This window comes from Mobula hypostoma, chromosome 15 (assembly GCF_963921235.1).
Source record: "Mobula hypostoma chromosome 15, sMobHyp1.1, whole genome shotgun sequence".
Taxonomy (NCBI): Eukaryota; Metazoa; Chordata; class Chondrichthyes; order Myliobatiformes; family Myliobatidae; genus Mobula; species Mobula hypostoma.
The window spans coordinates 20,938,197-20,963,086 of record NC_086111.1 but is presented as its reverse complement, the minus strand read 5'-3'; the positions used below and the strand labels follow the sequence as shown (position 1 = coordinate 20,963,086).

General features: G+C 43.4%; 1 protein-coding gene across 1 annotated transcript in view; it reads left to right on the top strand.

The window, feature by feature from the left end:
• The window catches only part of grip2b (glutamate receptor interacting protein 2b), a 188,816-nt gene that overhangs the window by 114,459 nt on the left and 49,467 nt on the right, over nucleotides 1-24,890 (top strand). Inside the window, exons 14-16 of the mRNA XM_063068462.1 lie at nucleotides 2,497-2,683; nucleotides 7,999-8,144; nucleotides 15,736-15,816. Of these exons, the coding sequence (XP_062924532.1) occupies nucleotides 2,497-2,683; nucleotides 7,999-8,144; nucleotides 15,736-15,816 (414 nt within the window). The remainder of the gene's footprint in view (nucleotides 1-2,496; nucleotides 2,684-7,998; nucleotides 8,145-15,735; nucleotides 15,817-24,890) is intronic.

The following is a 24,890-nucleotide window of genomic DNA, read 5'->3' as shown; positions in this document are numbered from 1 at the left end:
AGGTAGTATATAGTGACATATAGGTACTGAGATAATAAATTTACTTTAAACTTTAAACTTTAAACATTTGGAGGCTCTACAGAATAAAACCCAAGGGCAGATGTTCTGAAGTAATTTATTGATGTGTTACAGTAGGTGGGAACATCAGCACAAAAATATTAATCCCAATCAAGCTTACTCCCTTCGCTCAGCACCCTCATTCCTAAGGATCTTCTGTCCCCAGACCCTCTCCATTTGCAAGATGTTTTACTGCCCAAGACACCCTTCCATTGCCCTGGACTTCCTGGCCCCCAGGAACCCCACTATCCTGGGACATCCATTCCCTGGAAGACCTGCCCCTTCCCAATAAGACCCTATCCCTCGGACCCTCAATGCTGCCGGTTGACCCGGGGGGGGGGGGCAAGGGGAGGCACAGTCAGTGACAGGACAATCAGGAGTGAGCCAAACAGGTTTTCATTGCATGGATGGATGGGAGTTCAGGGTCAGGGGGATGATGTGCAGGAAAGGAATATTTGTGAAGGGTGGGAAGACACTCAACAATTTAGGGACAGTTTCCTCCACTCCACCATCAGATTTCTGAATGGACAATGAACCAATATACACTACCTCACATTTTTTTTCTTTTTTTGCTGTCTTTTTGCACTACTTACTTAATTTTTAAAAAATATATTTTCTTATTGTAATTTACAATTTTATTATGTATTGTAATGCGCTGCTGCTGCAAAGTGACAAATTTCACGACATAGGCCTGTGATATTAAACCTGGCTCTGTTGCCATGGCATTAAGTTGGAGCCAGTGCATTGTGGGTAATGTATGGGGTGGTGTTTTAGGGAGGGTGACTGTTTTGGAGTGGTGCCATTGTTTCGAGGAGAGTCAGTGAGTTAGGGAAGTGCAACAGTTTGCTCTGAAAGCAGTCAATGTGTATCAAGCAAAACAGGGATGGAAAAGGTGTCAGCATTTAGGGGCATTCATAGTATTTAGGGTCAGAGTATTCTGGTTGAGTTTGGGGGTGTGTTTAACAGGGTGGTGTGTTCATGGAGAGGGGCAGTTTATTGTGGGAATGTGCACAGCTGAACACTGTGTTCATGGAGTGGGCCAGTGTGTTGGGGAGAGGTGTCTATATTGAGGCAGTGCTTTCAATGAGTGGGGCACTGTGTTGGAGAGGGGGTGTGTATAGTGGGCCATTGTGTTGGGGTTGATGTGCATAGCAGAGCAGTGTGTTTGGTGAGTGGGGTACCATGTTGGGGAGGGGTGTGTATAATGGTGCAGTGTATTGGGGAGAGGTGTGTATAGAGGAGCAGTGTTTGGTGAGTGGGGTACCGTGTTGGGGAAAGGTGTGTGTAATGGGCCAGTGTCTTTGGTGCTGTGTTGGGGAGAGGTGTGTAGAATGGGCAGTGTGTTTGAGGGATGTGTACAGCAGAGCAATGTGCTTGTGGAGTGGGGTACAGTGTAGGGGAGGAAGTCAGTGTACTGAGGAGAGGGGAAGTAAAGGATTGATCCTACACCAGAACTGATGCAGTTGTGAAATTGCCCAGTTACAGAAGACCCCTGCTTGACCTCTCCCACCCTCTTTGCAATGCACTGGAAGGAGCTGAGCATGGGGAGCAATGCCTGTCCCACATCCCTATAGCAGCCACCGTGCTGCATTGCCAAGGGGAACTGATTCAGAAAGTGCACAGTTACAAACTCCCAAGTGCTTGAGATGGGGCTGCATCTTTCAGTATCCAGCCACACAGCTGAGGTTCTTTGGAGGTGTTGCAAATGAAGCAAAATCTGCAAAGCCCTAACAATCACAATGAGACAATAAGACATCCTCTACTTAATGGTGACTAAACATTGGCCTGAATCGGTGGGGCAACCACCTTTATTTTAAGTAGTTGCCATGAGATTTCTTGAGGGAGCAAATGGTGTCTCGGTTTAGTTGTCTGTCTGAAAGGCAGTGCATCCCACTGTGTGGCACGTGTTGACTGGATACAACAGACTATTTAGGGATGCTGACGGTGTCATGAACCCAATTCCCCTTCACTGCTGGCATTCAGAACACATGTCCAAAGGCATCAGTTAGCAGGCTCAAGTTGTTGGAATGGCTGTGTCAAAAGGAGGAAGATTAAGTGGCTTATTGCTGGGTCACTTGATTGTGGTTCAGCCAACTACTTTGTGACCCCTTCCTCAGCATAAGGTATCAGTGGGGCTCCTAAAATGCTGAAGATCTGTTCCTGTTGTAAAGTGAGAGGCTAAGGTTTGAGGGGGCAATTTTTTCATGCAGAATATGGTGCATCTGTGGAACAAACTCCCAGAGGGAGTAGTTGAGGCAGGTATAGCAACAACATTTAAAGGACACTTGGGTAGGAACGGTTTAGAGAGACATGGGCCAAGTGCAGGCAAAGCAGACAAGATCAGGTTGGCATAGACAAGTTGGGCCGAAATGCTGCATTACTCTATGACTCTGAATGCCACTGTTCATGGTGCTTAACCCTGACCTTTTTGCTCTCTAGTGTCACTGGCCTCGAGCACTATTGGCCTAGGAGGACAAATCGTGCACACAGAGACGACGGAAATCTTTCTAAAGGGCGATCCACTGAACGGATTTGGGTTGCAGCTTCAGGGAGGAATCTTTGCCACCGAGCCCCTCTCTTCTCCGCCGCTCGTACGGTTTATCGAGCCAGACAGTCCTGCGGAAAGGTTAGGTCTTCTGATGTTATTGTCTGTCGATAACCACTGAGAAACAAAACCAGACTGACAACTTGCTTTACAAACCACAATCCTTGCTCGGCAGCTTGTCCACAGAAAAATAATTAGATGAGTGTTCATGCCAAGCGACATAAGATGGTATTAGAACAGCCGAGCAAAATCAGGACAAAAGTGTAGGTGATCTTAAATTGGATTTCCTTTATTATTATCACATGTACTAAGATACAATATCATTTTACATGCCTCCAGACAGTTCATTCACTGCTGAGGTAGTGAAAAGGAAACGGTGAATGCATTATATAGTGTACAATGCAGATAGACGTAAAGTGCAAGGGCCAGGACAAGGAAGGTTGAGAGATCAAGTGTTCATCTTTTGCTAATGAGAGGTCCATTCAAGAGTCTTATAACAGCAAGATGGAAGCTGTCCTTGAGCCTGGTTGTATGTGCTTGCAAGCTTTTGTATCTTCTGCCAGACAGGATGAAGGCGGAATAGAGAATACCAGGCTGAAAGGAGGCATTTTTTTTACATTGGCTGCTTTTATGAGGCAGTGGGAAGTGCAGATGGAGTTAATGGAAGGGAGGCTGGGTTGTGTGATTGACCAGGCTGTCTTCACAACTAAGAACAGAGGGTATTAAGGATGAGGTGATGAAAGAACTAAAAATGTGGGTGCTCAAGTGGCAGGAATAGGGCAGATACAGAGGGCTTCAGGACTGGAGATGCTTATACATATAGAGAGGAATGAAACTATAGAGGGATTAGAATCGAGTAATACCCTATCCCACGGGAACAATGTCATCGTGAAAGAAGGATAATGTTTGTTCATAATAAATACTCATTTATTTTCTACTTCGGTTAAGCTAAGGGTAAATACACTGAAATTTAACACTATTGAATAAATATGGTGTAACATTTTCCTCAGTAATTATCTCCGTGTGCTAATTATTGTGGTTGCGGATCTATATTCTTTGTTATGATCCATTTGGTGGCAGAGTCAAATTACTGTCTGGCGTTGAAAGGACTGGGTGGCACGAGCACTCTGAATTGATTTGCAGCTACATGACACACTGAAATCGGTCACTAATCGATTGGACCCCGGATGCTGATAGCAGATTGAAGAGCTGAGCATAAAATTATTGACTTGATGCCTCCCACAGCACATGAGAAGAGCAAGCTTTGTCATCAGCAGTCTGGAGTTTGACATATTGTGCACTAGCATGCCTATGGTAGAATAGTGCTCATGTTACATGATGGACTCTGGGTCTGAGCAGGTGCTGAAGGAGGTAGGGTGACACAATGGCAAGGCAGATAGAGATGCTGTCTCCTGCCTTCAGCAAGAGGCATTTGATTTTGGCCGTAGGTCCCGTCTGTGTGGAGTTTTCACATTCTGTCTCCAACTGAATTTCCCCTAGGTGTCCCAGTTTCCTACCACAGCCCAGAAATGTGTGATAAACACATGAGATTCTGCAAATGCTGGAAATCCAGAGCAACACACACAAAATGTTAGAGGAACTCAGCAGGTCAGGCAGCATCTATGAAAATGAATAAAAACGATCGATGTTTCGGGCCAAGACCCTTCATCAGGACTGGGAAGGAAGGGGAAAGAAGCCAGAATAAGAAGGTGGGGGAGAGGAAGGAGTCCAAGCTGGTGGGTGATAGGTGACTCCCAGTGAGGGGGAGGGGGAGGGGGAGGGGTGATGAAGTGAGAAGCTGAGAAGTGATAGATGGGAAAGGTAAAGGGCTGAGGTAGAAGGAATCTGTTTGAGAGGAGAGTGGACCACAGGAGAGAGGGAAGGAGGAGGGGAACCAGAGGAAGGAAGTGGGCAGGTGAGGAGAAGGGATAAGAGGGAAGCCAGAATGGGGAATGGAAAAAGAGAGAGAGGAGAAAGAGGAGAAAATACTGGGTCAAAAAATCAATGTAAAGTCGTGTGAGATGAGTGGTTGGTAGATTAAACGATTTCTGTAAATTACTCCTAGTATAGGTAAGTGGCAGAAGAATCAGTGGGGGTGGGGCATGAAATTGAGGATCATTGGAGAGAGAATAGATCAAAGAGAAATAAATGGGAGAAGAGGGCTGATGGGATTGTTCTGAGATGCAGCCTAGACTCAGTGGGTCATGTGCCTTTCTTCTACGTTGTAAGAAAATATGAGAAACAGAATATGAAATGCTAACTTACTGATGCACCAGGGCCCCATCCACCCCCTCGGATACACCAGAGCCCCATCCACCCCCTCAGATACACCAGAGCCCCATCCACCCCCTCAGATACACCAGAGCCCCATCCACCCCCTCAGATACACCAGGGTGCCATCCACCCCCTCAGATACACCAGGGCCCCATCCACCCCCTCAGATACACCAGGGTGCCATCCACCCCCTCAGATACACCAGGGCCCCATCCACCCCCTCAGATACACCAGAGCCCCATTCACCCCCTCAGATACACCAGGGCCCCATCCACCCCCTCAGATACACCAGAGCCCCATTCACCCCCTCAGATACACCAGGGCCCCATCCACCCCCTCAGATACACCAGAGCCCCATTCACCCCCTCAGATACAGCAGGGCCCCATCCACTCCCTCGGATTGATAAGAAGGATCTCATGATTTTGTTACACAATTCTGAAGAAGGAAAAGGGAGCTGGTCCAGCCAAGTAGATGCTATGGCCAAGAGAGCTCACCAGAACCTTCAGTTTCTCAGAAGCCTAAGGAAATTTGGCATGTCCCTGATGACCCAGTTTTCACAGGCACACCACAGGAAACATCCTATGCAGATGTATTGTAGCTCGGTACGCAACTGATTTGCCGAAGACCTCAAGAGATCGCAAAGATTTGTAAATGTAACCCAATCCATCACACAAACCAGCCTCCCAACCACTCACTCCATCTACATGTCCCATTGCTTTGGAAAAACAGCCAGCATAAGCACAGACCCCCTTCTGCCCCAGACCAACTCCCTTCACTCCTCTGCTATCAAACAGAAGCTATAGAATCTTGAAGCCATGCACGATCAGGCTGACGGGCAGCTGTTACCACACTCATGAACAGACCTCTTTCAAGATAAAGATGAGCTTGTGATCTCTCAGTCTACCTCATCATACCCTTGCATTGTTATTTTTTTCCTTTTCTGCCACTGTATCTCAAATATACTTATATATGGAATGACCTGTCTGCGTGGCTTCAAACAAAAGCTTTACACTGTATTTCATTCCATGTGACAGTAGTAAACCAATGACCATTTCCTCCAGAACTGAATCCTGCAACAACATCGCTGAATATCTGAGTACGTAACATCACATCCTTGGCTGTGCAGGACATTGTGAGGTAGTGAAAAGGAACATTTTAAATGCAAGCAACACACACAGAATGCTGGAGGAACTCAGCAGGCCAGGCAACATCTACGGAAAGGAGGACGGTCGACATTTCTGGCCAAGACATTTTCCCTTGTTTGTGATTTTAAATGCAAGTCCTCCTTTCTTTGGTCATCTGCAGACAAGACAAATGATTAGAAGGATATGAATTGAAATCTCACCATTGCAGCCTAAGAGTATGTCCTCAGAATTAGCTCACAAATTTACAATCAATCCGTAAGTGATCATGACGCTGTTGAACTGTGAGTAAAACCCAGCAGATTCAGGGATTTTCCTTGGGGAAGAGCCCACACTAACATGAGTATTAATTTTGCAGTGTCTTGGAAAATCTACAACCTGAGACACAGTTGCAAAGTGATTAAGTCACCAAACAAACCTCTAGTGGCCTGGCCTATTAATAAGGAGTTCAGGTCCCATCAGAAGTCAGAATAAAATGCAAATATCAACAACAGTGATGATGAAATTCCCAATGTTTTATAAAATTCCTAGTGTATTCATTAACGTCTTTCAGGAGCAGAACTCTGCATCCATAACCAGTCAAGAAAAATATTTAAAAATTAGTAGTGTTTAAGATGGAAATCAAAATGAACTTCCTCTTTCAAATAATATTGAGAGGCGTGGATAGAGTGGACGAGGGGAAGATGTTTCCTACAGTGGGTGGAGTGTAGGACCAGTGCACAGCTTCAAAATAGAAAGATGTCCCTTTAGAACAGAGGTGAGGAGGATTTTCTTTAACCAGAGGGTGGTGATTCTGTGGAATACGTTGGCACAAACTAAGTCATTAAGTATATTTAAAGCAGAGGTTCATAGCTGCTTGATTTGTAAGGGCATCAAAGGTTACGGGGAGAACGCAGGAGAATGGAGTTGAGAGGGATAATAAGTCAGCCATGATGGAATGGTGGAGCAGACTCAATGTGCTAAATTGCCTAATTCTGCTCCTTTGTCAAGTTAAAGTTCAGGTTTATTGACATCTCTTTGTACATACAGTATATACAACCAAGTGAAACAGTGCTCCTCTGAAACACGATGCACCCACAAAGCATATATTACACACAGAGCATAAACCAAAATATTACCATAAATAAGTTTCAAAGGTATAATTCAAAATACATTCAGTGCATAACACAGGTAAACAGTAAACATCTCGCTGTACTAGTGACGAGACCTTGGTAGTGGCATTAGTCTCTCAGCCTGAGGGAAGAAGCTGTGTTATGGTCCTATGGTGTTATAAATGTTAGTGATAATCTAAGGGATCATGTCAGGGAAGCAAAATGCTCCTGGGTGTTCAAGGCACTGATTCGTGGTGTAAAACAGCAAAGTGCTGCCGATCTTGGAATTCTGCTATAAAAACAGTGAATCAGGAAGTATCTATGGAGAGAGAAATGGGGTGCATTTTCATCAGGATATATGAGAGATGTGCTGGGAAAGATCCTGAATGATCTTCTCCCATATCCCAATTATTTAGTGAGTGATAAAGCAAATGGTCACTATAACATTACTCCACTAGCCTATATTATAGACACGTTAACCTCTTTAAAATTAATCAGTAACTTTTCATTGCACAAGTTTTCCTTGTACACTGTCCAGTTTTGAAGAAGACAAGAGAAGTTCTCCAAATTAACCTGATCATTTATCCTTTAATGGTTATCTTTGACATATATTAACTGAAGGTATTTTGCTTATTGATGTTTTGGATTTGAGATCAGACTGTGCTTAAGCTGCCTGCATAAATTCCCACATCACGACATCAACAACACTTGCTTGGCTTAAAGAGTTTTGCTGTGTTGCTGCTGGTGCGATCTAGATGCAGGTTCTTTTACAGTGGGAACACAGTTTCTGAGATGCTCAATAATTTATGGGTTGGAATCCAATAACCTCCTTTCATTGTTCCTTTTTCCTTCCCTGGAACTTTCCCATCGGCTAACCCCTCTATCCAGATGTGGGCTTGTGCAAGTGGGAGATCGCGTGCTCTCCATTAACGGCATGGCAACTGAGGATGGAACTCTGGAGGAAGCCAACCAGTTGCTACGGGATGCAGCACTCGCAAACAAAGTTTCACTGGAGATAGAGTTCGACGTGGCAGGTATGCACGGACGTTTGAAACCTGTCTGTGAGGTCCATTTGGGGGGCAAGAAGCAGGCCTTTAATGAGATTCCCATGCCCAATTATGGCTCGTTTACTGTTTCCAGTAAATGTTTCCATCTGTGCAACACAGTTCCTAGAAAGAAGGTCACAGAACAACTTCCCTAAGTTGAAGTTAAACATAGAAAACCTACAACACCATACAGGCCCTTCGGCCCACAAAGTTGTGCCGAACATGTCCCTACCTTAGAAGTTACTAGGCTTACCTATAGCCCTCTATTTTTCTAAGCTCCATGTACTTGTCTAAAAGTCTCTTAAAAGACCCTATTGTATCCGCTTCCACCACCGTTGCTGGCAGCCCATTCCACGCACTCACCGCTCTGCATAAAAAACTTACCCTGTCATCTCCTTTGTACCTACTCCCCAGCACCTTAAACCTGTGTCCTCTTGTGGCAACCATTTCAGCCCTGGGAAAAAGCCTCTGACTATCCACACGATCAATGCCTCTCATCATCTTATACATCTCTATCAGGTCACCTCTCATCCTCTGTCACTCCAAGGAGAAAAGGCTGAGTTCACTCAACCTATTCTCATAAGGCATGTTCCTCTATCCAGGCAACATCCTTGTAAATCTCCTCTGCACCCTTTCTATGGCTTCCACATCTGGTAGTGAGGCGACCAGAACTGAGCACAGTGCTCCAAGTGTGGTCTGACCAGGGTCCTATATAGCTGCAACATTACCTCTTGGCTCCTAAATTCAATTCCACGATTGATGAAGGCCAGTATACCGTACGCCTTCTTAACCACAGAGTCAACCTGCGCGGCTGCTTTAAGTGTCCTATGGACTCAGTTCCCAAGATCCCTCTGATCCTCCACACTGCCAAGAACCTTACCATTAATACTATATTCTGCCATTATATTTGACCTACCAAAATGAACCACTTCACGCTTATCTGGGTTGAACTCCATCTGCCATTTCTCAGCCCAGTTTTGCATCCTATCAATGTCCGGCTATAACCTCTGACAGCCCTTCACACTATCCACAACACCTCCAACCTTTGTGTCATCAGAAAACTTACTAACCCATCCCTACACTTCCTCATCCAAGTCACTTATAAAAATCACGAAGAGTAAGGGTCCCAGAACAGATCCCTGAGGCACACCAGTGGTGACTGACCTCCATGCAGAATATGACTCATCTACAACCACTCTTTGTCTTCTGTGGGCAAGCCAGTTCTGGATCCACAAAGCAATGTCTGCTTGGATCCCATGCCTCCTTACTTTCTCAATAAGCCTTGCATGGGGTACCTTATCAAATGCCTTGCTGAAATCCATGCACACTACATCTACTGCTCTTCCTTCATCAATGTGTTTAGTCACATCCTCAAAAAATTCAATCAGGCTCATAAGGCACGACCTGCCCTTGACGAAGCCATGCTGATTATTCCTAATCATATTGTACCTCTCCAAATGTTCATAAATCCTGACTCTCAGAATCTTCTCCATCAACTTACTAACCATTGAGGTAAGACTCACTGGTCTATAATTTCCTGGGCTATCCTGGGCAAAGTTGTACATAAGTAACTTTGGCTGACACAAATCTGGAATGAAAACAGGGGTTGATGTTATGATTGAGGCAAAACCTAACTTGGGTTCATGAAGACAAGGTGAATGTGTTCATATTTATCTGCCTATTTCATCTTATTAAGGGTTTAGGAGTGGGGTCATTCTATCTATCAACTAATTGGTGAAATGTAGATACTGACTAATGAGAAACCTAAGCTTTCTCCAAATTCTGACCTCTGAGAGTTTCATGTGATGGGGATTTTCCTTAGAATTCCCTGGGATTTGTAAGATAACGTGGTTTAGAAGGTGTAAATTCCAGACACTTCACTGGAAGTTAAGGTTCTGTGGAGAATTTTGGCCAACTCGGGTCGGGTAAATATCTTTGCGAGACCATAGAATTGTGTGGCTGTATTGCTTAAGGCCTGGATCAGCAGAAAATCATGGATCTGTCTCTTGCTCTGCTGCCATAGACATAAAATTATGTTGTGGTGCTCTCCAGCTTGCGGCTCTACACCACAAAGTTATGTGACTTAGGTGTCTTTCTCTCTAGCTTGCTTAGGACAATACCAAATATTGAAATGTTGGACAACCATACCCGTTAGAATCAACCATAAAGAGGGTGCGTGTACTGATTGTAAATGAAGTTGTTGCTTTCCAGAGGGACAGCTCACCATGTCACATAAATAAAGAGTCTCCTAACAAATACCTGGGTCTGAGTCTTGTTCTGGAAAAGAAAATTCCCTAACAATTTGGCGACGCAGATGGGATCCCTATTTACAGGATCCAACTGAGCCTCAACCAAGTAACTAGCCCCTCGGAAAGGATTCAAAACCCTACCTGTGAGACTTCTCTGAATGACGCGAATCAAGACCAGGACCAGGGTGAGATGAGAGGAAGGTTGTCCCTGACCGGCCGATAACCAGTTCCTGAGTTCTGGTAAGAACAAGATGGAAACTGGGAGATGGAGATCAGACCTATTAGACAAAATATTTTTGTGAAATTTAACGGGACCCAGATATTCTTATATGGTAATCAGCCGATTACGAAGTGAGGTTGGTATAGAAAATATAACGTAGAACAGGTTCAGTTCTTGAGCCTGGGTCCACAATTAGTGGGTGGAGAGATAAGATGTTCCTACACAGATCCCCATAGTGAGCCCATGTTCCCACTGTTTAATGTTTTGGAGAGTGAATATGGGTTTCACCATCACACACTGCTGTTCTCCTGGTCAGGTCCTCTTGCTCCAAAAGATCTCATTTATATTCTGGCTTGCTAGAACAACAATAATACTGTCATCACTGTGATACCCTTGTAGTAGAGATATATTCCCAACCAAAAGTCCTGGCTGCTGCCTTCAAGTCTGATGGCAGAGCAGCTCTCAGAACAGGCAGGAGAAACCTCATCATTGGCAAAGATAGCCTGCATGCAAAAACACCTGTCTGATAACAACCCCCAGCGTATGTGGCTGAGCATCAAGGACATTAGTCATCACACAGGGAAAAACAGCGTTGACTGTACCAGTGATGCCTCCCTTCCTGATGCTCTGAACACCTTCCATGCACACTTCGAGGCTAGCAACACAAAGCCACCCACGAAAGCTAGAGTCAACCCCCGTAAAGCTGCTGGACCAGACAGCACCCTAGGCTGAGTACTCAAGGAGTGTGCACACCAGCTCGTCTGGTGTCTTCACGAACATCTTCAACACTTCACTCATCCATGCTTCTGTCCCCGGATGCTTTAAATCAGCTGCCATTATCCCTGTACCAAAGAACTCTACACCTTAAGAACTGAACGATTACTGTCTGGTGGCTCTGACACCAATCATCATGAAGTGCTCCAAAAGGCTAGTAAGGAAACACATCAAACCCTCCATTCCCACTGCACTGGACACACACCAACATGCTTACTGGCAGAACCACTCTATGTCAGATGTCTTAGTATCTGTTATGTGCTTGGCCCTGACACACCTGGAAAACAAGGACCTTGTCCTGATGAAGGGTCTCGGCCTGAAACGTCAACTGTACCTCTTCCCACAGACCTTGGTGAGAAAAACTCTTTTTCCTCTGTTTAAATACATCACTGTGCAACTGGGCGTCGGACTTCCTAACCAACAGACCCCAGGTAGTCATGATGCACCTCCCATCATCCTCAGCGCAGGTGGCCCCCAGGTCTGTGTGCTGAACACATGGCTGTACACTCTGCTCACACACGACTGCATGGCCAAACACCCGAGAAATCACATTGTCAAGTTCACCAATGACATGATAATGGTAGGGGCTCATCACCAAGAAGGATGAGACTGCCTACAGAGAGGAGAGGGAAGAGCGTGAGTCCTGGCATCACGCAAGTAACCTCTTCATCGATGTCAACAAGGCAAAGGTAATGGTTGTCGACTTCAGGAGAACTCACACCACTCACATCCCTCTTCACATCAGCAGCACGGCAGTGGAAACTGCGAGCAGCTTCAAACTCCTGGACATGCACATCTCACAGATCTCACGGTCCCAGAACACATTCTAAACGATCACCAATGCCTCTGTTTTCTGAGGAGGCTGAGAAGAGTAGGACTCTGCACATCAATACTTATGACCCGCAGATGCACAGAGGAGAGCATCCTAACATGCTGTATCACTGCATGTTGTGGAAACTGCACTGCAGTGGACAGGAAGGCTTAACAACAGGTGGTCACAACTACCCAACACATCACCAGAACCAGCCTACCCCGCATCAAGGACATATATGCAGAAAGGTAGCAGAAAAGATAAGCAATATCATGAAGGATCCGACCCACCCTGCTCATGGGCTGTTTGTCCTACTCCCATCAGGAGGCTACGTAGCATCCACACCAGGACCACCAGACTCAAAAACAGTTACTTCCCCAAGCAGTAAGGCTGATCAACACCTCCACCCACAAACTCACCACTATCATTTCCTATCAGAGTCACTTTATGTACAGACACCCCTGTACCTCATGTTACTCTATGGGCATATAGTCAATCTATGTATATAAGCTATTTTAAATATTTATATATATTTTGTTCGTTATTGTTGGGTTCTTTATCTTAGTGTGTTTTTATATGCTGCATCAGATCCGATGTAATAATTGTTTCATTCTCCTTTTCAATTGTGTACTGGAAATGACATGAAACCATTTTGAATCCTGAATCTTGAGTCTCCACTGTTCCCATACGTTGCAGAAGCTAATGATTGTTTCTGTAGCCAAACTGGAATCAAAATGCCAATCACTTCTTTAACAGAAGAAGTGTTCAAGTAATCATGTACAGTGGCATGCAAAAGTTTTGGCTCCCCGGTCAAAAAGTCTGTTACTGTGAATAGCTAAGCAAGTAAAAGTTCTATTTTACCTTCATCAGTCCACAGGACTTGTTTCCAAAATGCATTCAGGCCTGTTTAGATGTTCCTTTGAACCTTTTGATGAGAACTTCTTGGCCGCAATGAGCAAAGGTATATTTGGCGAAAAAAGGGTGCAGAATTTCATGCAAAGAACCCCTCACCAACTGTTAAGCACGGGGATGGATCAATCATGCTTTGCAGCCAATGGCTGCAGCTTTAAAGTTGCAGCCAGTGGCACAGGGAACATTTACTGGTAGAGGGAAGAATGAATTCAATTAAATACCAGCAAATTCTGGAAGCAAACATCACACCGTCTGTAAAAAAGCCGAAGATGAAAAGAGGATGGCTTCTACAACAGGATAATGAACCTAAACACACCTCAAAATCCACAATGGGCTACCTCAAGAGGTGCAAGCTGAAGGTTTTGCCATGCCCCTCATAGTCCCCTGACCTAAACATCATCGAGAATCTGTGGATAGACCTCAAAAGAGCAGTGCATGCAAGATGACCCAAGAATTTCAGAGAACTAGAAGCCTTTTGCAAGGAGGAATGGGTGAAAATCCCCCAAACAAGAATTGAAAGACTCTTAGCTGGCTACAGAGAGCATTTACAAGTTGTGATACTTGCCAAAGGGGGTGTTACTAAGTACTGCCATGCAGGGTGCCCAAACTTTTGCTTTGTGTCCTTTTCCTTTTTTGTTATTTTGAAACTGTAAAAGATGGAAATAAAGAAGTTTTCTTGCTTAAAGTATTAAAGAAATGTGTCATCTTTAACTTTATGCCTTTTGGAAATCAGTTCATTTTTTACTTGCTTAGCTATTCACAGTAACAGAAATTTTGACCAGGGGTCCCCAAGCTTTTGCATGCCACTGTGTGTGTGTGTGTGTGTGTGTGTGTGTGTGTGTGTGTGTGTGTGCGCATGCATGTGCATCTGTATTAATGTTGTCAAATGTTTGTGAGTACCTTTATGTACATCTTAGTATTCATGTGTGTATGTGCCTGCGACCATGAGTGCATGTATATTTGTATCAAGTGGTGTGGTTATTTGTGCCTGTATGTGTGTGTCTGTATATGTGCACCCATAATCCACGTATGTGCTTGTCACGCAAAATGTCGAGAAACTCAGTAGGTCAGGCTGCATCCATGGAGGAGAATAAACAGTCGATGTTTCTGGCCGAGTCTCTTCATTATTTTTGGATGAAGTTTCAGCCCAAAACACCAACTGTTTATTCCTCTCCATAGATGTTGCCTGGCCTGCTGAGTTCCTCCAGCACTTAGTGTGTGTTGCTTGGGTTTCCAGCATCTGTAGAATTTCTTGTGTTTATTATTTGTGCATGTGTCTACTGAGTGTGTGTGCATATGCACCTGTGTGTCTTCATGTGTGTGTGTGTGTGTGTGTCTTCATGTGTGTGTGGAATTGGTTTATTGTTGTCATTATCGCACGTGTACAGTGAAAATCTTTATTTTGCATATTTCCAACCATCAGTACATCGAGGTAGTACAAAGGAAAAAGCAATTACAGAATGCAGGGTTATAGTGCTAGAGTGCAGACAATCAGCTGCAAGGGTAGTGATGAGGTAGATTGAGAGGTTAAGGGTCCTTCTTAGAAGTTCCATTCAAGTGTAAGTGTGTGTGTGTGTGTGTGTGTGTGTATATATGTGTGTGTGTTAGAGAGAGAGAGAGTGAAAAGTAGGCATGTTCTTGGCGCTTTGGAGGGCAGAAGGTTACTTGAACACTCCTAAGGATGGTAACCTTAATTGTATGGAGATGATGGAACTGGGGCACATAGGTGAAGGAGGAACTCAATGTAAAAAGTAAGGAAGCCCTGCTGGAGTCCTGGAGTGCATCCAGCAGAGGACACAGGTGTACAACAATGGGCAAAACCCCGGCGGGGAATGAGGAAATGCTTAGCCAATGAAATATCTGATTTGCAATGCACTGCTTGACAAGATGACAGTTGGACATTCACTAGTAACTTTGTATCAGGAAATGAATTGGGAATCAATATGGTGAGGATTGTTGTAGGACAATGAGAAAATGCAGGAGAATGGGAATAATTAAATTGATCTTTCTCAGAACAGGCTTAGGCAGGATGGGGAGGCCTCATGAAACAGTGACCCCCATTCTGCAGTTCTCCTTCTGCTTGAAACATGAATTTTTATTAAGACATAAAACATAGGAGAAGAGTTAGGCCATTCTCCCCATCGTCTACTCTGCCATTCCAGTATGGCTTATTTATTATCCCTCTCCATCCCATTCTCCTGTGTTCTCCTGGTACCCTTTAAAGCCTTTAATTAATCAAGAATCTATTAACTTTGATTAAATGATTAAATTGAATAACTATTAAATGAGCCATCTATAGCAATGAATTCCACAGATTACATCATTGGAATACACAGTTATATGGTGGAAATACAGCATGTTATTTTGGTGATGTGTGAACATACAACTGTGCTGAACATTCCTGTGTTACAGCTTTTAAGTGAAGTTAATAGAAGCTACTTTAAAACAATGGACACATGAATGTGGTACAAATGTGTCCATCAGCTTTTATCCAATGTCATTTGTGGAAAATGATCAACTGCAGGAGACAGAGCCAACACATTACCAACATTTAACACAAATAAAGTCCTAATGACTAAGGCTGCATCTCTTGTCTTTGTTTCCTTTCCACAGAATCAGTTATTCCCAGCAGTGGAACCTTTCACGTGAAACTCCCCAAGAAAAGAGGCGTAGAGCTGGGCATTACCATCAGCTGTGAGTAGAGACTCTTTCAGACCCTTCTATTGCTTGATGAGTTATGCGAGCACTTTGGGCTGTGAATTGATTCATGCCTTAGAACTAAAGGCTTGAGGAGTTTCTGAAGTCACCTAAGGGCGTGCTGCTCTGCTGAGGTAACCCCTTCAGGTGGGATGTTAAAGTCAGCCTCCAGGTAGTCTAGTCTTTAACCAAAACACAATAGGCATGCTTAACTCTTTGCTATTTTTGGGAGGTTGGTGTGTACAAATGGTCACTTCACTGTTAAAATCCTCATGAAGGGCCTAGGCCTGAAACATCAACAGTTTTTTTATTTGCATAGATGCTGCCTGACCCTTTGAGATCCTCCAGCATTTTGTGTTTGTTGCTTTAGATTTCCAGCATCTGCAAAGTCTCTTGTGTTTATTGTTGCAGTGCAGCATTGATTCCACTACAAAAGTTTTCTTTATCTATTCTAAATGTATTGACCATCTTAAGGATCTGAAAGATCCTATACAATAAGACAATAAAAGATAGGAGCAGAATTAAGCTCTTTGGCCGTCGAGTCTCCTCCGCCATTTCATCACGGCTAATCCAATTTCCTATTCAAACCCATTCTTCTGCCTTTTTCCGTTACTTTTCATGCTCTGACTAATCAAGAACCTATCAACCTCTGCCTTAAATACACCCAATGACTTGGCCTCCGCAGCTCTCTGTGGCAATTGACTTCAGAGATTCACACCCCTTTGGTTAAAGAAATTCCTCCTCACCTCCTTTCAAATTGGATGTCCCTCTGTTCTGAGGTGGTGCCTTCTGGACTTAGACTCCCCCACAAACAGGAAACATCCTCTCCATATCCACTCTGTCTAAGCATTTCAACTCTCTCTATTGTTAGTACATCCTTTCTTAGATCAGGGGCCCAAAACTGCTCACAATACTCCAAGTGAGGCCTCACCAGTGCCCTATAAAGCCTCAACATTACATCCTTGCTTTTATATTCTAGTCCTTTTGAAATGAATGCTAATATTGCATTTGCCTTCCTTATCCCTGACTCAACCTGCAAGTTAAACTTTGGGGAATCCTGCTCAAGGACTTACAAGTCCTGTTGCACCTCAGATTTTTGAATTTTCTCCCCACTTAGAAAATATTCTATGCCTTTGTTCCTTCTCCAAAGTACATGACTATACACTTCCTGACACTGTATTCCATCTGTCACTTCTTTACCCATTCTCCTAATCTGTCTAAGTCCTTCTGTAGCCTCTCTGCTTCCTCAAAACCACTAGCACCTCCATCTATCTTTGTATCGTCCACAAACTTGGTCACAAAACCATCAATTCCGTCATTCAAATCATTGACATATAATGTAAAAAGAAGCGGTACCAGCACAGACCTCTGTGGAGCACCACTGGTCACTGGCAGCCAACCAGAAAAGACTCCTTTTATTCCCATCTTTGCTTCCTGTCAATCGACCAATGCTCTATCCAAGTATGTTGTCAGAAATGGGCGCTTAACTTGTTAAGCAGTCTCATGTGTGGCACCTTATCAAAGGCCTTCTGAAAATTCAAGTACACAGCATCCAACAATTCTCCTTTGTCTATCTTGCTTGTTATTTCTTCAAAGAATTCCAACATATTTGTCAGGCAAGATTTTCTCTTAATAAAATCATACTGACTATGGCCTGTTTTATCATGTGCCTCCAAGTACCCCAAAACCACATTCTTAACAATTGACTGCATCTTCCCAATGACTGAGGTCAGACTAACAGGCCTATAGTTCCTTTCTTTCTGCCTCTCTAATTATGATCACTGACTCCAAAGGGTTCCTTTACCGTAAGATCCCTAATCAAATACAGTTCATTACACAACATCCAGTCCGGAATAGTCTTTCTCCCAGTGGGTTCAACCACAATCTGATCTAAAAAAAAACCCATCTCATAGACATTCTACAAATTCTCTCTCTTGGGATCAAGTACCAACTTGATTTTTCCATTCTACCTGCATATTGAAATCCCCAATAATCACAGGTTATGGAGTCACAGAAACCTACAGCAAAGTAATACACCCTCAGTTCTGAGTCCTGACTATCAACCATTCGTGTACACCATTTACTTTCAAATCAGAAACTCAGTGATTCTGCAGATGCCCGTTAACCAGAGCAACACACACAAAATGTTGGAGGAACTTAACAGACCGGGCAACATCTATGGAGAGGAATAAGCAGTCAACATTAAGCTGGAAAAGGGAAAGGGCTGAAGAAGATGGAATCTGCTAGGAATGGAGAGTGGACAGTGGGAAAAAGGCACCAAAGGGAAACCAGGGGAGATAGAAAAGGAGGAGGGGCACCCTCTTCCTTCCCTTTCTCCCATGGTCCACTCTCCTCTCTTATCAGATTTGTTTAGCTGGGTTCCTCCAGCGTTTTGTATGTGTTGCTTTTTATATTCAAATTTCTGTGGGAGGAAAGGAATTATTGAAGTTTGGGTCAAAACCCTGGTTCGGGTCAGTGTCTGATCCATAAAATCAACAGTTCTTTTTTTCTCCCACAGATGCTGCTTGACCCACCGATTTTTCTGCCAGTAGTCTTTTTTGATGTGGGAATCATGTTTCCCTTGGCTTGGGGGTGTAGAATTGGGAGTCACCATCTCGGAACAAGGACAAGACAGGGATGAGTCAAGAATCCTTTATCAGACAATAGAGACATCGAAGTTCCCACCCCTGAGAGAGCTGTGAATGCCTAGATGCTGAGTACATCAAGACAGAGATCAATAGATATTTGTGTTAAGGAAATCATATCAGATTAGTTCAGGAGAGTACAGGTTAGTACAGGAGGTAAAAGATCAGTCACAATTTGATTGTATCATGGAAGAGGTACTGGGAGAGCATGGTAGTGTAGTGTTTAGTGCATGGCTTCACTGCACCAGCTGTAAGAGTGGGGTTTGTTTCCTGCCACCATCTGAAAGAAGTTTGTACGTTCTCCCCATCACCATGTGGGTTTACTCTGGGTACTCCGGTTTCCTCCATATTCCAAACATGTACGGGTAGGGTTGGTAAGATTTGGGCATGCTATATTGGTGCTGGAGACATGGCAAACACTTGTGGGCTGCCCAGCGCAATCCTTGTTGATTTGATTTGATGCAAAAGAAAGCATTTCATTGTATGTTTTGATGTACTTGCCTCTAAAGATTAAAAACTAATTTTAAAATCTTTTGAGGTAAGAGGGCTTTTAGGTTCATTGTAGATTTATTTAGAGATACAGCACAGTAACTGGCTCCTCCAGCCCAACGAGCCCGTGCCACCCAATTACACCTGTGTGATCAATTAACCTCCTAACCCATACGTATATGGAATGTGGGAGGAAACCAGAGCACCCGGAGGAAACCCACACGGTCACGGGAAGAATGTGTAAACTCCTTACAGACAGAAGAGGAACTGAACCCGGTTGGCTAGCACTGCACTAGTGTTTTCCAATCTGCTACACTACTGTGCCGGCCACTAGGTATTTTTGCTTATCTACTGATGAATCTGAGAATTCCGTTATTTATTTTACTGCTAATGGCTAATCAGTGTGTGGTGCTGGTAACAAGGGACTTCATGAGAGATGAGGGGCTTTGTGGTGTGAAGATGGGAGGGGTCTATGGGGGGTGGGAGAATGCTCCTTTTGTGCTCTGAAGCTGGAAACATTGGCTCGACCGAATTCAATTATTTATTTTATTGCTAATGGCTAATCAATATGTGGTGCTGGTAACAAGGGACTTCAGGAGCCCTGTGAGAGGTGCAAGATTGCATTCTTACAGAGAAGTACAGGCAAATATCTTCTCTAGGTCTTGGATTTGAGGCTGGATTTATGAGTTACATTGAGCATAATTAGTGGGAATGATCTTTGGAAGAAATAGTGTTCCACTGTATATTTAATCAGCCAAACCAAGCTCTGCATAAATGAACAGACCTGCTTTTAGCTTTTTTTTCTCATCGCAGTCTTTTTTCACAATCAATACAGTGGATTCCAGTAAATTGTGCTATTGGTCTATCAGGGCAGCCGCTTATTTTGGACAACTCTTAAAGAACAAAATCTAATCAAGAAAATAGTTGAGATTTCCTTTATTTAATTGGGACACTATGCTGCTTAACTGGGGCAGAAGACTTTTGCCAAACAGTTTCTAACTAGCATCAGCCATGTGCACTTGTGTAGCTATTAGACACTCCACCACGTCTAGAGTGAACAGTTTTTAAATAGCAGCAGTTGTGTGTGTTTGTGCCCAAAACGCAATGATTCTTGTCACTGATAGTTAATGAGAAATAGGTAGTAAGACAATTTTTGCTCACCGTGGTTTCTAGCATTCAGGCTTGGAGATGCCAGAAATGGCAGACTGTAAATGAAATGATTTCACTACTTCAACAAGGAATTTAAGGGTATCAACAATCACCTTGAATGAAGGCTTAGAGGATGCAATTGTCAAAAGCATTGTATGAAGGTAGTTCATTATCTGCACTCGGTGTCTGTGTTGATCTACTGTCAATTAAAAGAACACAGCAGCGCACACAATAAATTCTTCCACCGATAACCGTTAGGAACTTTTACAAAGTTTTATAGTACTGTAGTACTACTGGCTGTGTTCTAATTTGTTCTGTATTTCATTTAAATACATAATTTGTTGCTCTGTTAAGTAGTAGTATGTTGTTTTTATACCTTTCTAACTAGTTTCCATGAAGCTTCAGTTAATTGAGGTAACCACTTAATTGGGCCAAAATGTATTATCTTGATGTGTCCTAATTAACTAGAATCCACTATATCAGCAGGTTTCTTTATCTTTCCCTGTACAATATACTCACAATGGGTCCAAGATATCGTATTGCAATGCACAGCCTTGGAATCTAAGGTTGCATTAACTCTTTCCCTGCTTGAGACCTTTCTCTGACTGAGCCACATAGTCTGAAGCTGGTTATTATTCTGCCATTGTCCAATCAGTTATCTTACTTGCTTTTATGCATTATCTCATCATTAATTGGGTCAGAGGGGAAGAGTGCCCAAAACCTGGTTGTGGGGTAACAGAATGGTAACAGCAAAATGGACAGAAAGAGGAAGAGAGTGAAATATTGCAGGGGTCACCTTTGGGAGTTTGTAGAACCCTTACCGGATTCAAAATGTTCCAAGTCAAAGTAAATTTAATATCTAAGTAGGTACATTTCAATATATACAATCTTGAGATTTATTTTATTGCAGGCATTTACTGGAAAATAAATAATTATAGTAGAATTTATGAAAAATATACATAAACAAAGATTGACAAACAACCAAAGTGCAAAAGAAGATACATTGTACAAATAAGTAATTAGATAAATAAATAAACACACAAACAGATAGATAAATAAATAATACTAAGAACAAAGGATTTTGAGGCCTTGAAAGTGAAGCAGGAGGATGTGGGATCAGTTCAGAGTTGAAGTGAGTGGAGCCTGATGGCTGTAGGGCAATAAATGTTCCTGAACCTGGTTGTCTGGGACCTAAGGCTCTTGTACCTCCTACCTGACAAATCGTAGTGAGAAGAGAGCATGGGCTGGATGGTGGAGGTCCTTGATGATGGATGTTGCTTTCTTGCGGCAGCACTCCTTATAAATGTGCTCGATAGTGGAGAGGGCTTTTCCTCTGATGGGCTGTATCATGACTTTTTGTAAGCATCTCCATTCCTGAACATTGGTGTTTTCATACCAGGCGGAGATGCAAGGTTCAAATTCAAGTTCAAGTTTATTATGATTGGGCTATACATATAAACAACCAGTCAAAATAACTTTCCTCCAGACTACTGCACCCACACAACATATATCATGCACAGTACATAAACCAAAATATTACCATAAATAAAATCAATAAAGTATAATCCAAAATGCATGCAGAGTTCAGCACAGGTGAACAGTAAACAGCTCGCCGTCCTAGTGACGAGACCTCAGCGGTGGCTGAGGGAAGAAGCTGTAATCCAATCTGCCATTCCTCATCCTGATGCTTCTGTACCTCCTTCCTGATGGAAGTGGGTTAAAGAGATTGTGGGATGGATGGTAGGGATCTTCAACAATACCTCAGGCCCTCCATCTGCAATGTTCCCGGTAAAGGTCACAAATAGGGGGGTTGTCTTGGTGATTTTTCTACCTTCTGTAAGGTCTTGCAGTCTGATACCTTGCAGCTTCTGTACCACACAGTGATGTAGCCAGACAGGGCATTCTCAAAGGTACTCCTCCAGAAAGTTATTGAAATAGGGGCAGGGAATTTTGCTCACTTCTATCTCCTCAAAAAGTGTAGACACTGCTGTGCCTTCTTGACTAGTGAGGGAGTTGTGGATCCAGATTTGATGGCCTGTTATGTGCATACCAAAGAGCTTGGTGCTCTTCACTCTCTCCACAGCAGAGCCAGTGATGCCCAGTAGAGTGGATGACCTGTGCCTTCCTAAATCCACAGTAATCCCTTTGGTCTTGTCCATGTTGAGACTCATGTTGTTGTTCTCACACCACTTGACAAGCCTCTCTACCTCCTCTCTGAGTGCCATCATCGTTGTTAATGAGGCCAACCACTGTAGTATCATCAGCGATGTGAATCTGTCATTGCAGTCGTGTCTTGGCAGCATGAACAACAGTGGACTGAGCACACAGCCCTGGGATCACCAGGGCTCAGTGTGATAGAGCTTGAGATGTTTGCCATCGCCTCGGCCCTCCACTCTGTCCTTTCCCACCTAGAAAATTATATATAATATTAAATAGTTAAATTAAATTAGCGCAGAGATAGAAATAAAAAAAGTAGTGATGTAGTTTTCATGGGTTCAATATCCATTCAGAAATGGATGGCAGATGGGAAGAAGCTATTACTGAATTGTTGAGTGTGTTCCTTCAGGCTTCTGTACCTCCTATTTGATGGTAGCAATGAGAAGGGGGGCACATCCTGGGTGGTGGGAGTCCTTAACGATGGATGCCGCCTTTCTGAGGCACCACTCCTTGAGGATGTCCTGCATACTGTGGAGGCCTGTACTTATGATGGAGCTGACTACGTTTACAACTCTCTGCAGCTTACCTCAATCCTGTGCACTTGCTTCCCACCTCCCCGCCCCCCAATACCAGACGGTGATGCAGCCAGCTAGAATGCTCTCCACGGTACACCTGTCGAAATTTGTGACATTTTCGGTGACCTACTAAATCTCCTCAAACTCCTAATGAAATATAGCCATTGTCAGGCCTTCTTTGTAGCTGTATTGGGTCCAGGTTAGATCCTCAAAGATATTAAAACCTAGGAACCTGAAATTGCTCACTCTTTCTACTACTGATCCCTCTATGAGGACTGGAGTGTGTTCCCTCGTACTACCCTTTCTGAAGCCCACAATCAGCTCTTTGGTCTCAGTGACATTGACTGCAAGGTTGTTGCTTCGACACCACTCAAATAGCTGGTATATCTTGCTCCTGTATACCCTCTTGTCACCATCTGAAATTCTGCCAACAACGGTTGTATCTTCAGCAAGTTTATAGATGACATTTGAGTTATGCTTAGCCACACAGACGTGAGTGTAAAGAGAGAAATGCAGCGGGCTAAGCACACATCCCTGAGGTGTGCCAGTGTTGATTGTCCGCGACTTGGAGATTTTATTTCCAATCCACACAGATTGTGGACTTCCAGATAGGAAGTTGAGGATCCTGTTTCAGGGGAGGTACAGAGGCCCAGGATCCAGAGCTTTTTGATCAGAACTGTAGGACTGATTGTGTTAAACGCTGAGCTGTAGTCAATAAATGCCACCCTAACATAGGTATTTGTACTGCACAGGTGATCCAAGACCATGTGAAGAGCCAATAAGGTCACGTCCACCCTAGAGTTATTGTGGCAATAGGCAAATTGCAGTAAGTTCAGGTCATTGCTGACACAGGAGTTAATTCTAGCCATAACCAACATCTTAATGCACTTCATCACCAAAGATGTGAGTGCCACTGGACGATAGTTGTTAAAGCAGCTTATTCTGCTCTCCTTGGTCACTGGTATAATTGTTACTCTTTTGAACCAAGTGGGAACTTCCAACTGTAGCAATGAGAGACTGAAAATGTCTATGAACACCTCTTGCAGTTGGTTGGCACAAGTTTTCAGAGCCTTACCAGGTACTCCATCGGGCCTAGTTTCGAACTGGAGGGGAGTTCAAGAAGCTTCAGGGAAGTTGCAAGCATTTGACTTTGTTAGTACAAAGAACCAGAACCTAATCTGAGTGCATGAAGGTTATTGCATGAATTTCAAGTTGTAGATACAACACTGCTTGTAAAAACAGATGCAAAGGCCAAAGCCCAGCTGGATGAATGGTAGTCCAAAAAGAAAGGAGTCAACGGAGATATGAAAACAAAGGATTCATCAGATGATGTGGTGGATGAGGAAATCAAGAGGAGAGATCAGATCCTAAAGGGAGCAATAGAAAGATTAATAATGGAATACTTCAGTGAACTAAATGCACCTTCCCAAGATCAAGATGCACTGATTAGAAGAAGAAGAAGGATGGCTACCACTGTCACAACCACTTCCTACAGTCTTAGAGTCAGCTCCAGCAATCATCACAGAGGAGGACCAGAAACCCAAGCTTGTTTCACAGGCACAAATTTCACCCACCAAGCAGAGTGACCCCCTTGTCAGGAAAGACGTTATCCCACAAGGGTAAGAAATCCTCCATAGCAATTAAATCTTTAGGCCTAAATGGGACAATTTAAAATTTAATATGCTGTGGATGTGTATACATAGCAGCAGTATTATATAGTATACTGTGGATACAGTTGAGCTGCATTCTCTGTTGAGTTGGAGCTTATAGCTAAGCAGAGAGGAGTGTTGTGTATTTGATATTTCAACAATACGTGAATAATCTTGTGTGTGTATATATATATATATATATATATATATGTTAATTAATCTTTCACTGAATTGAATTAACTATTACTTACGTCCTTCATATACATGAGGAGTAAAAATCTTTACGTTATGTCTTTGTCTAAATGTGCAATGTGCAATTTATAGTAGTTTATAATAAATATTATGTACAACAGGACAGTCAGTATCACATAGAAATACAATTGTATCAGCATGAATTAATCAGTCTG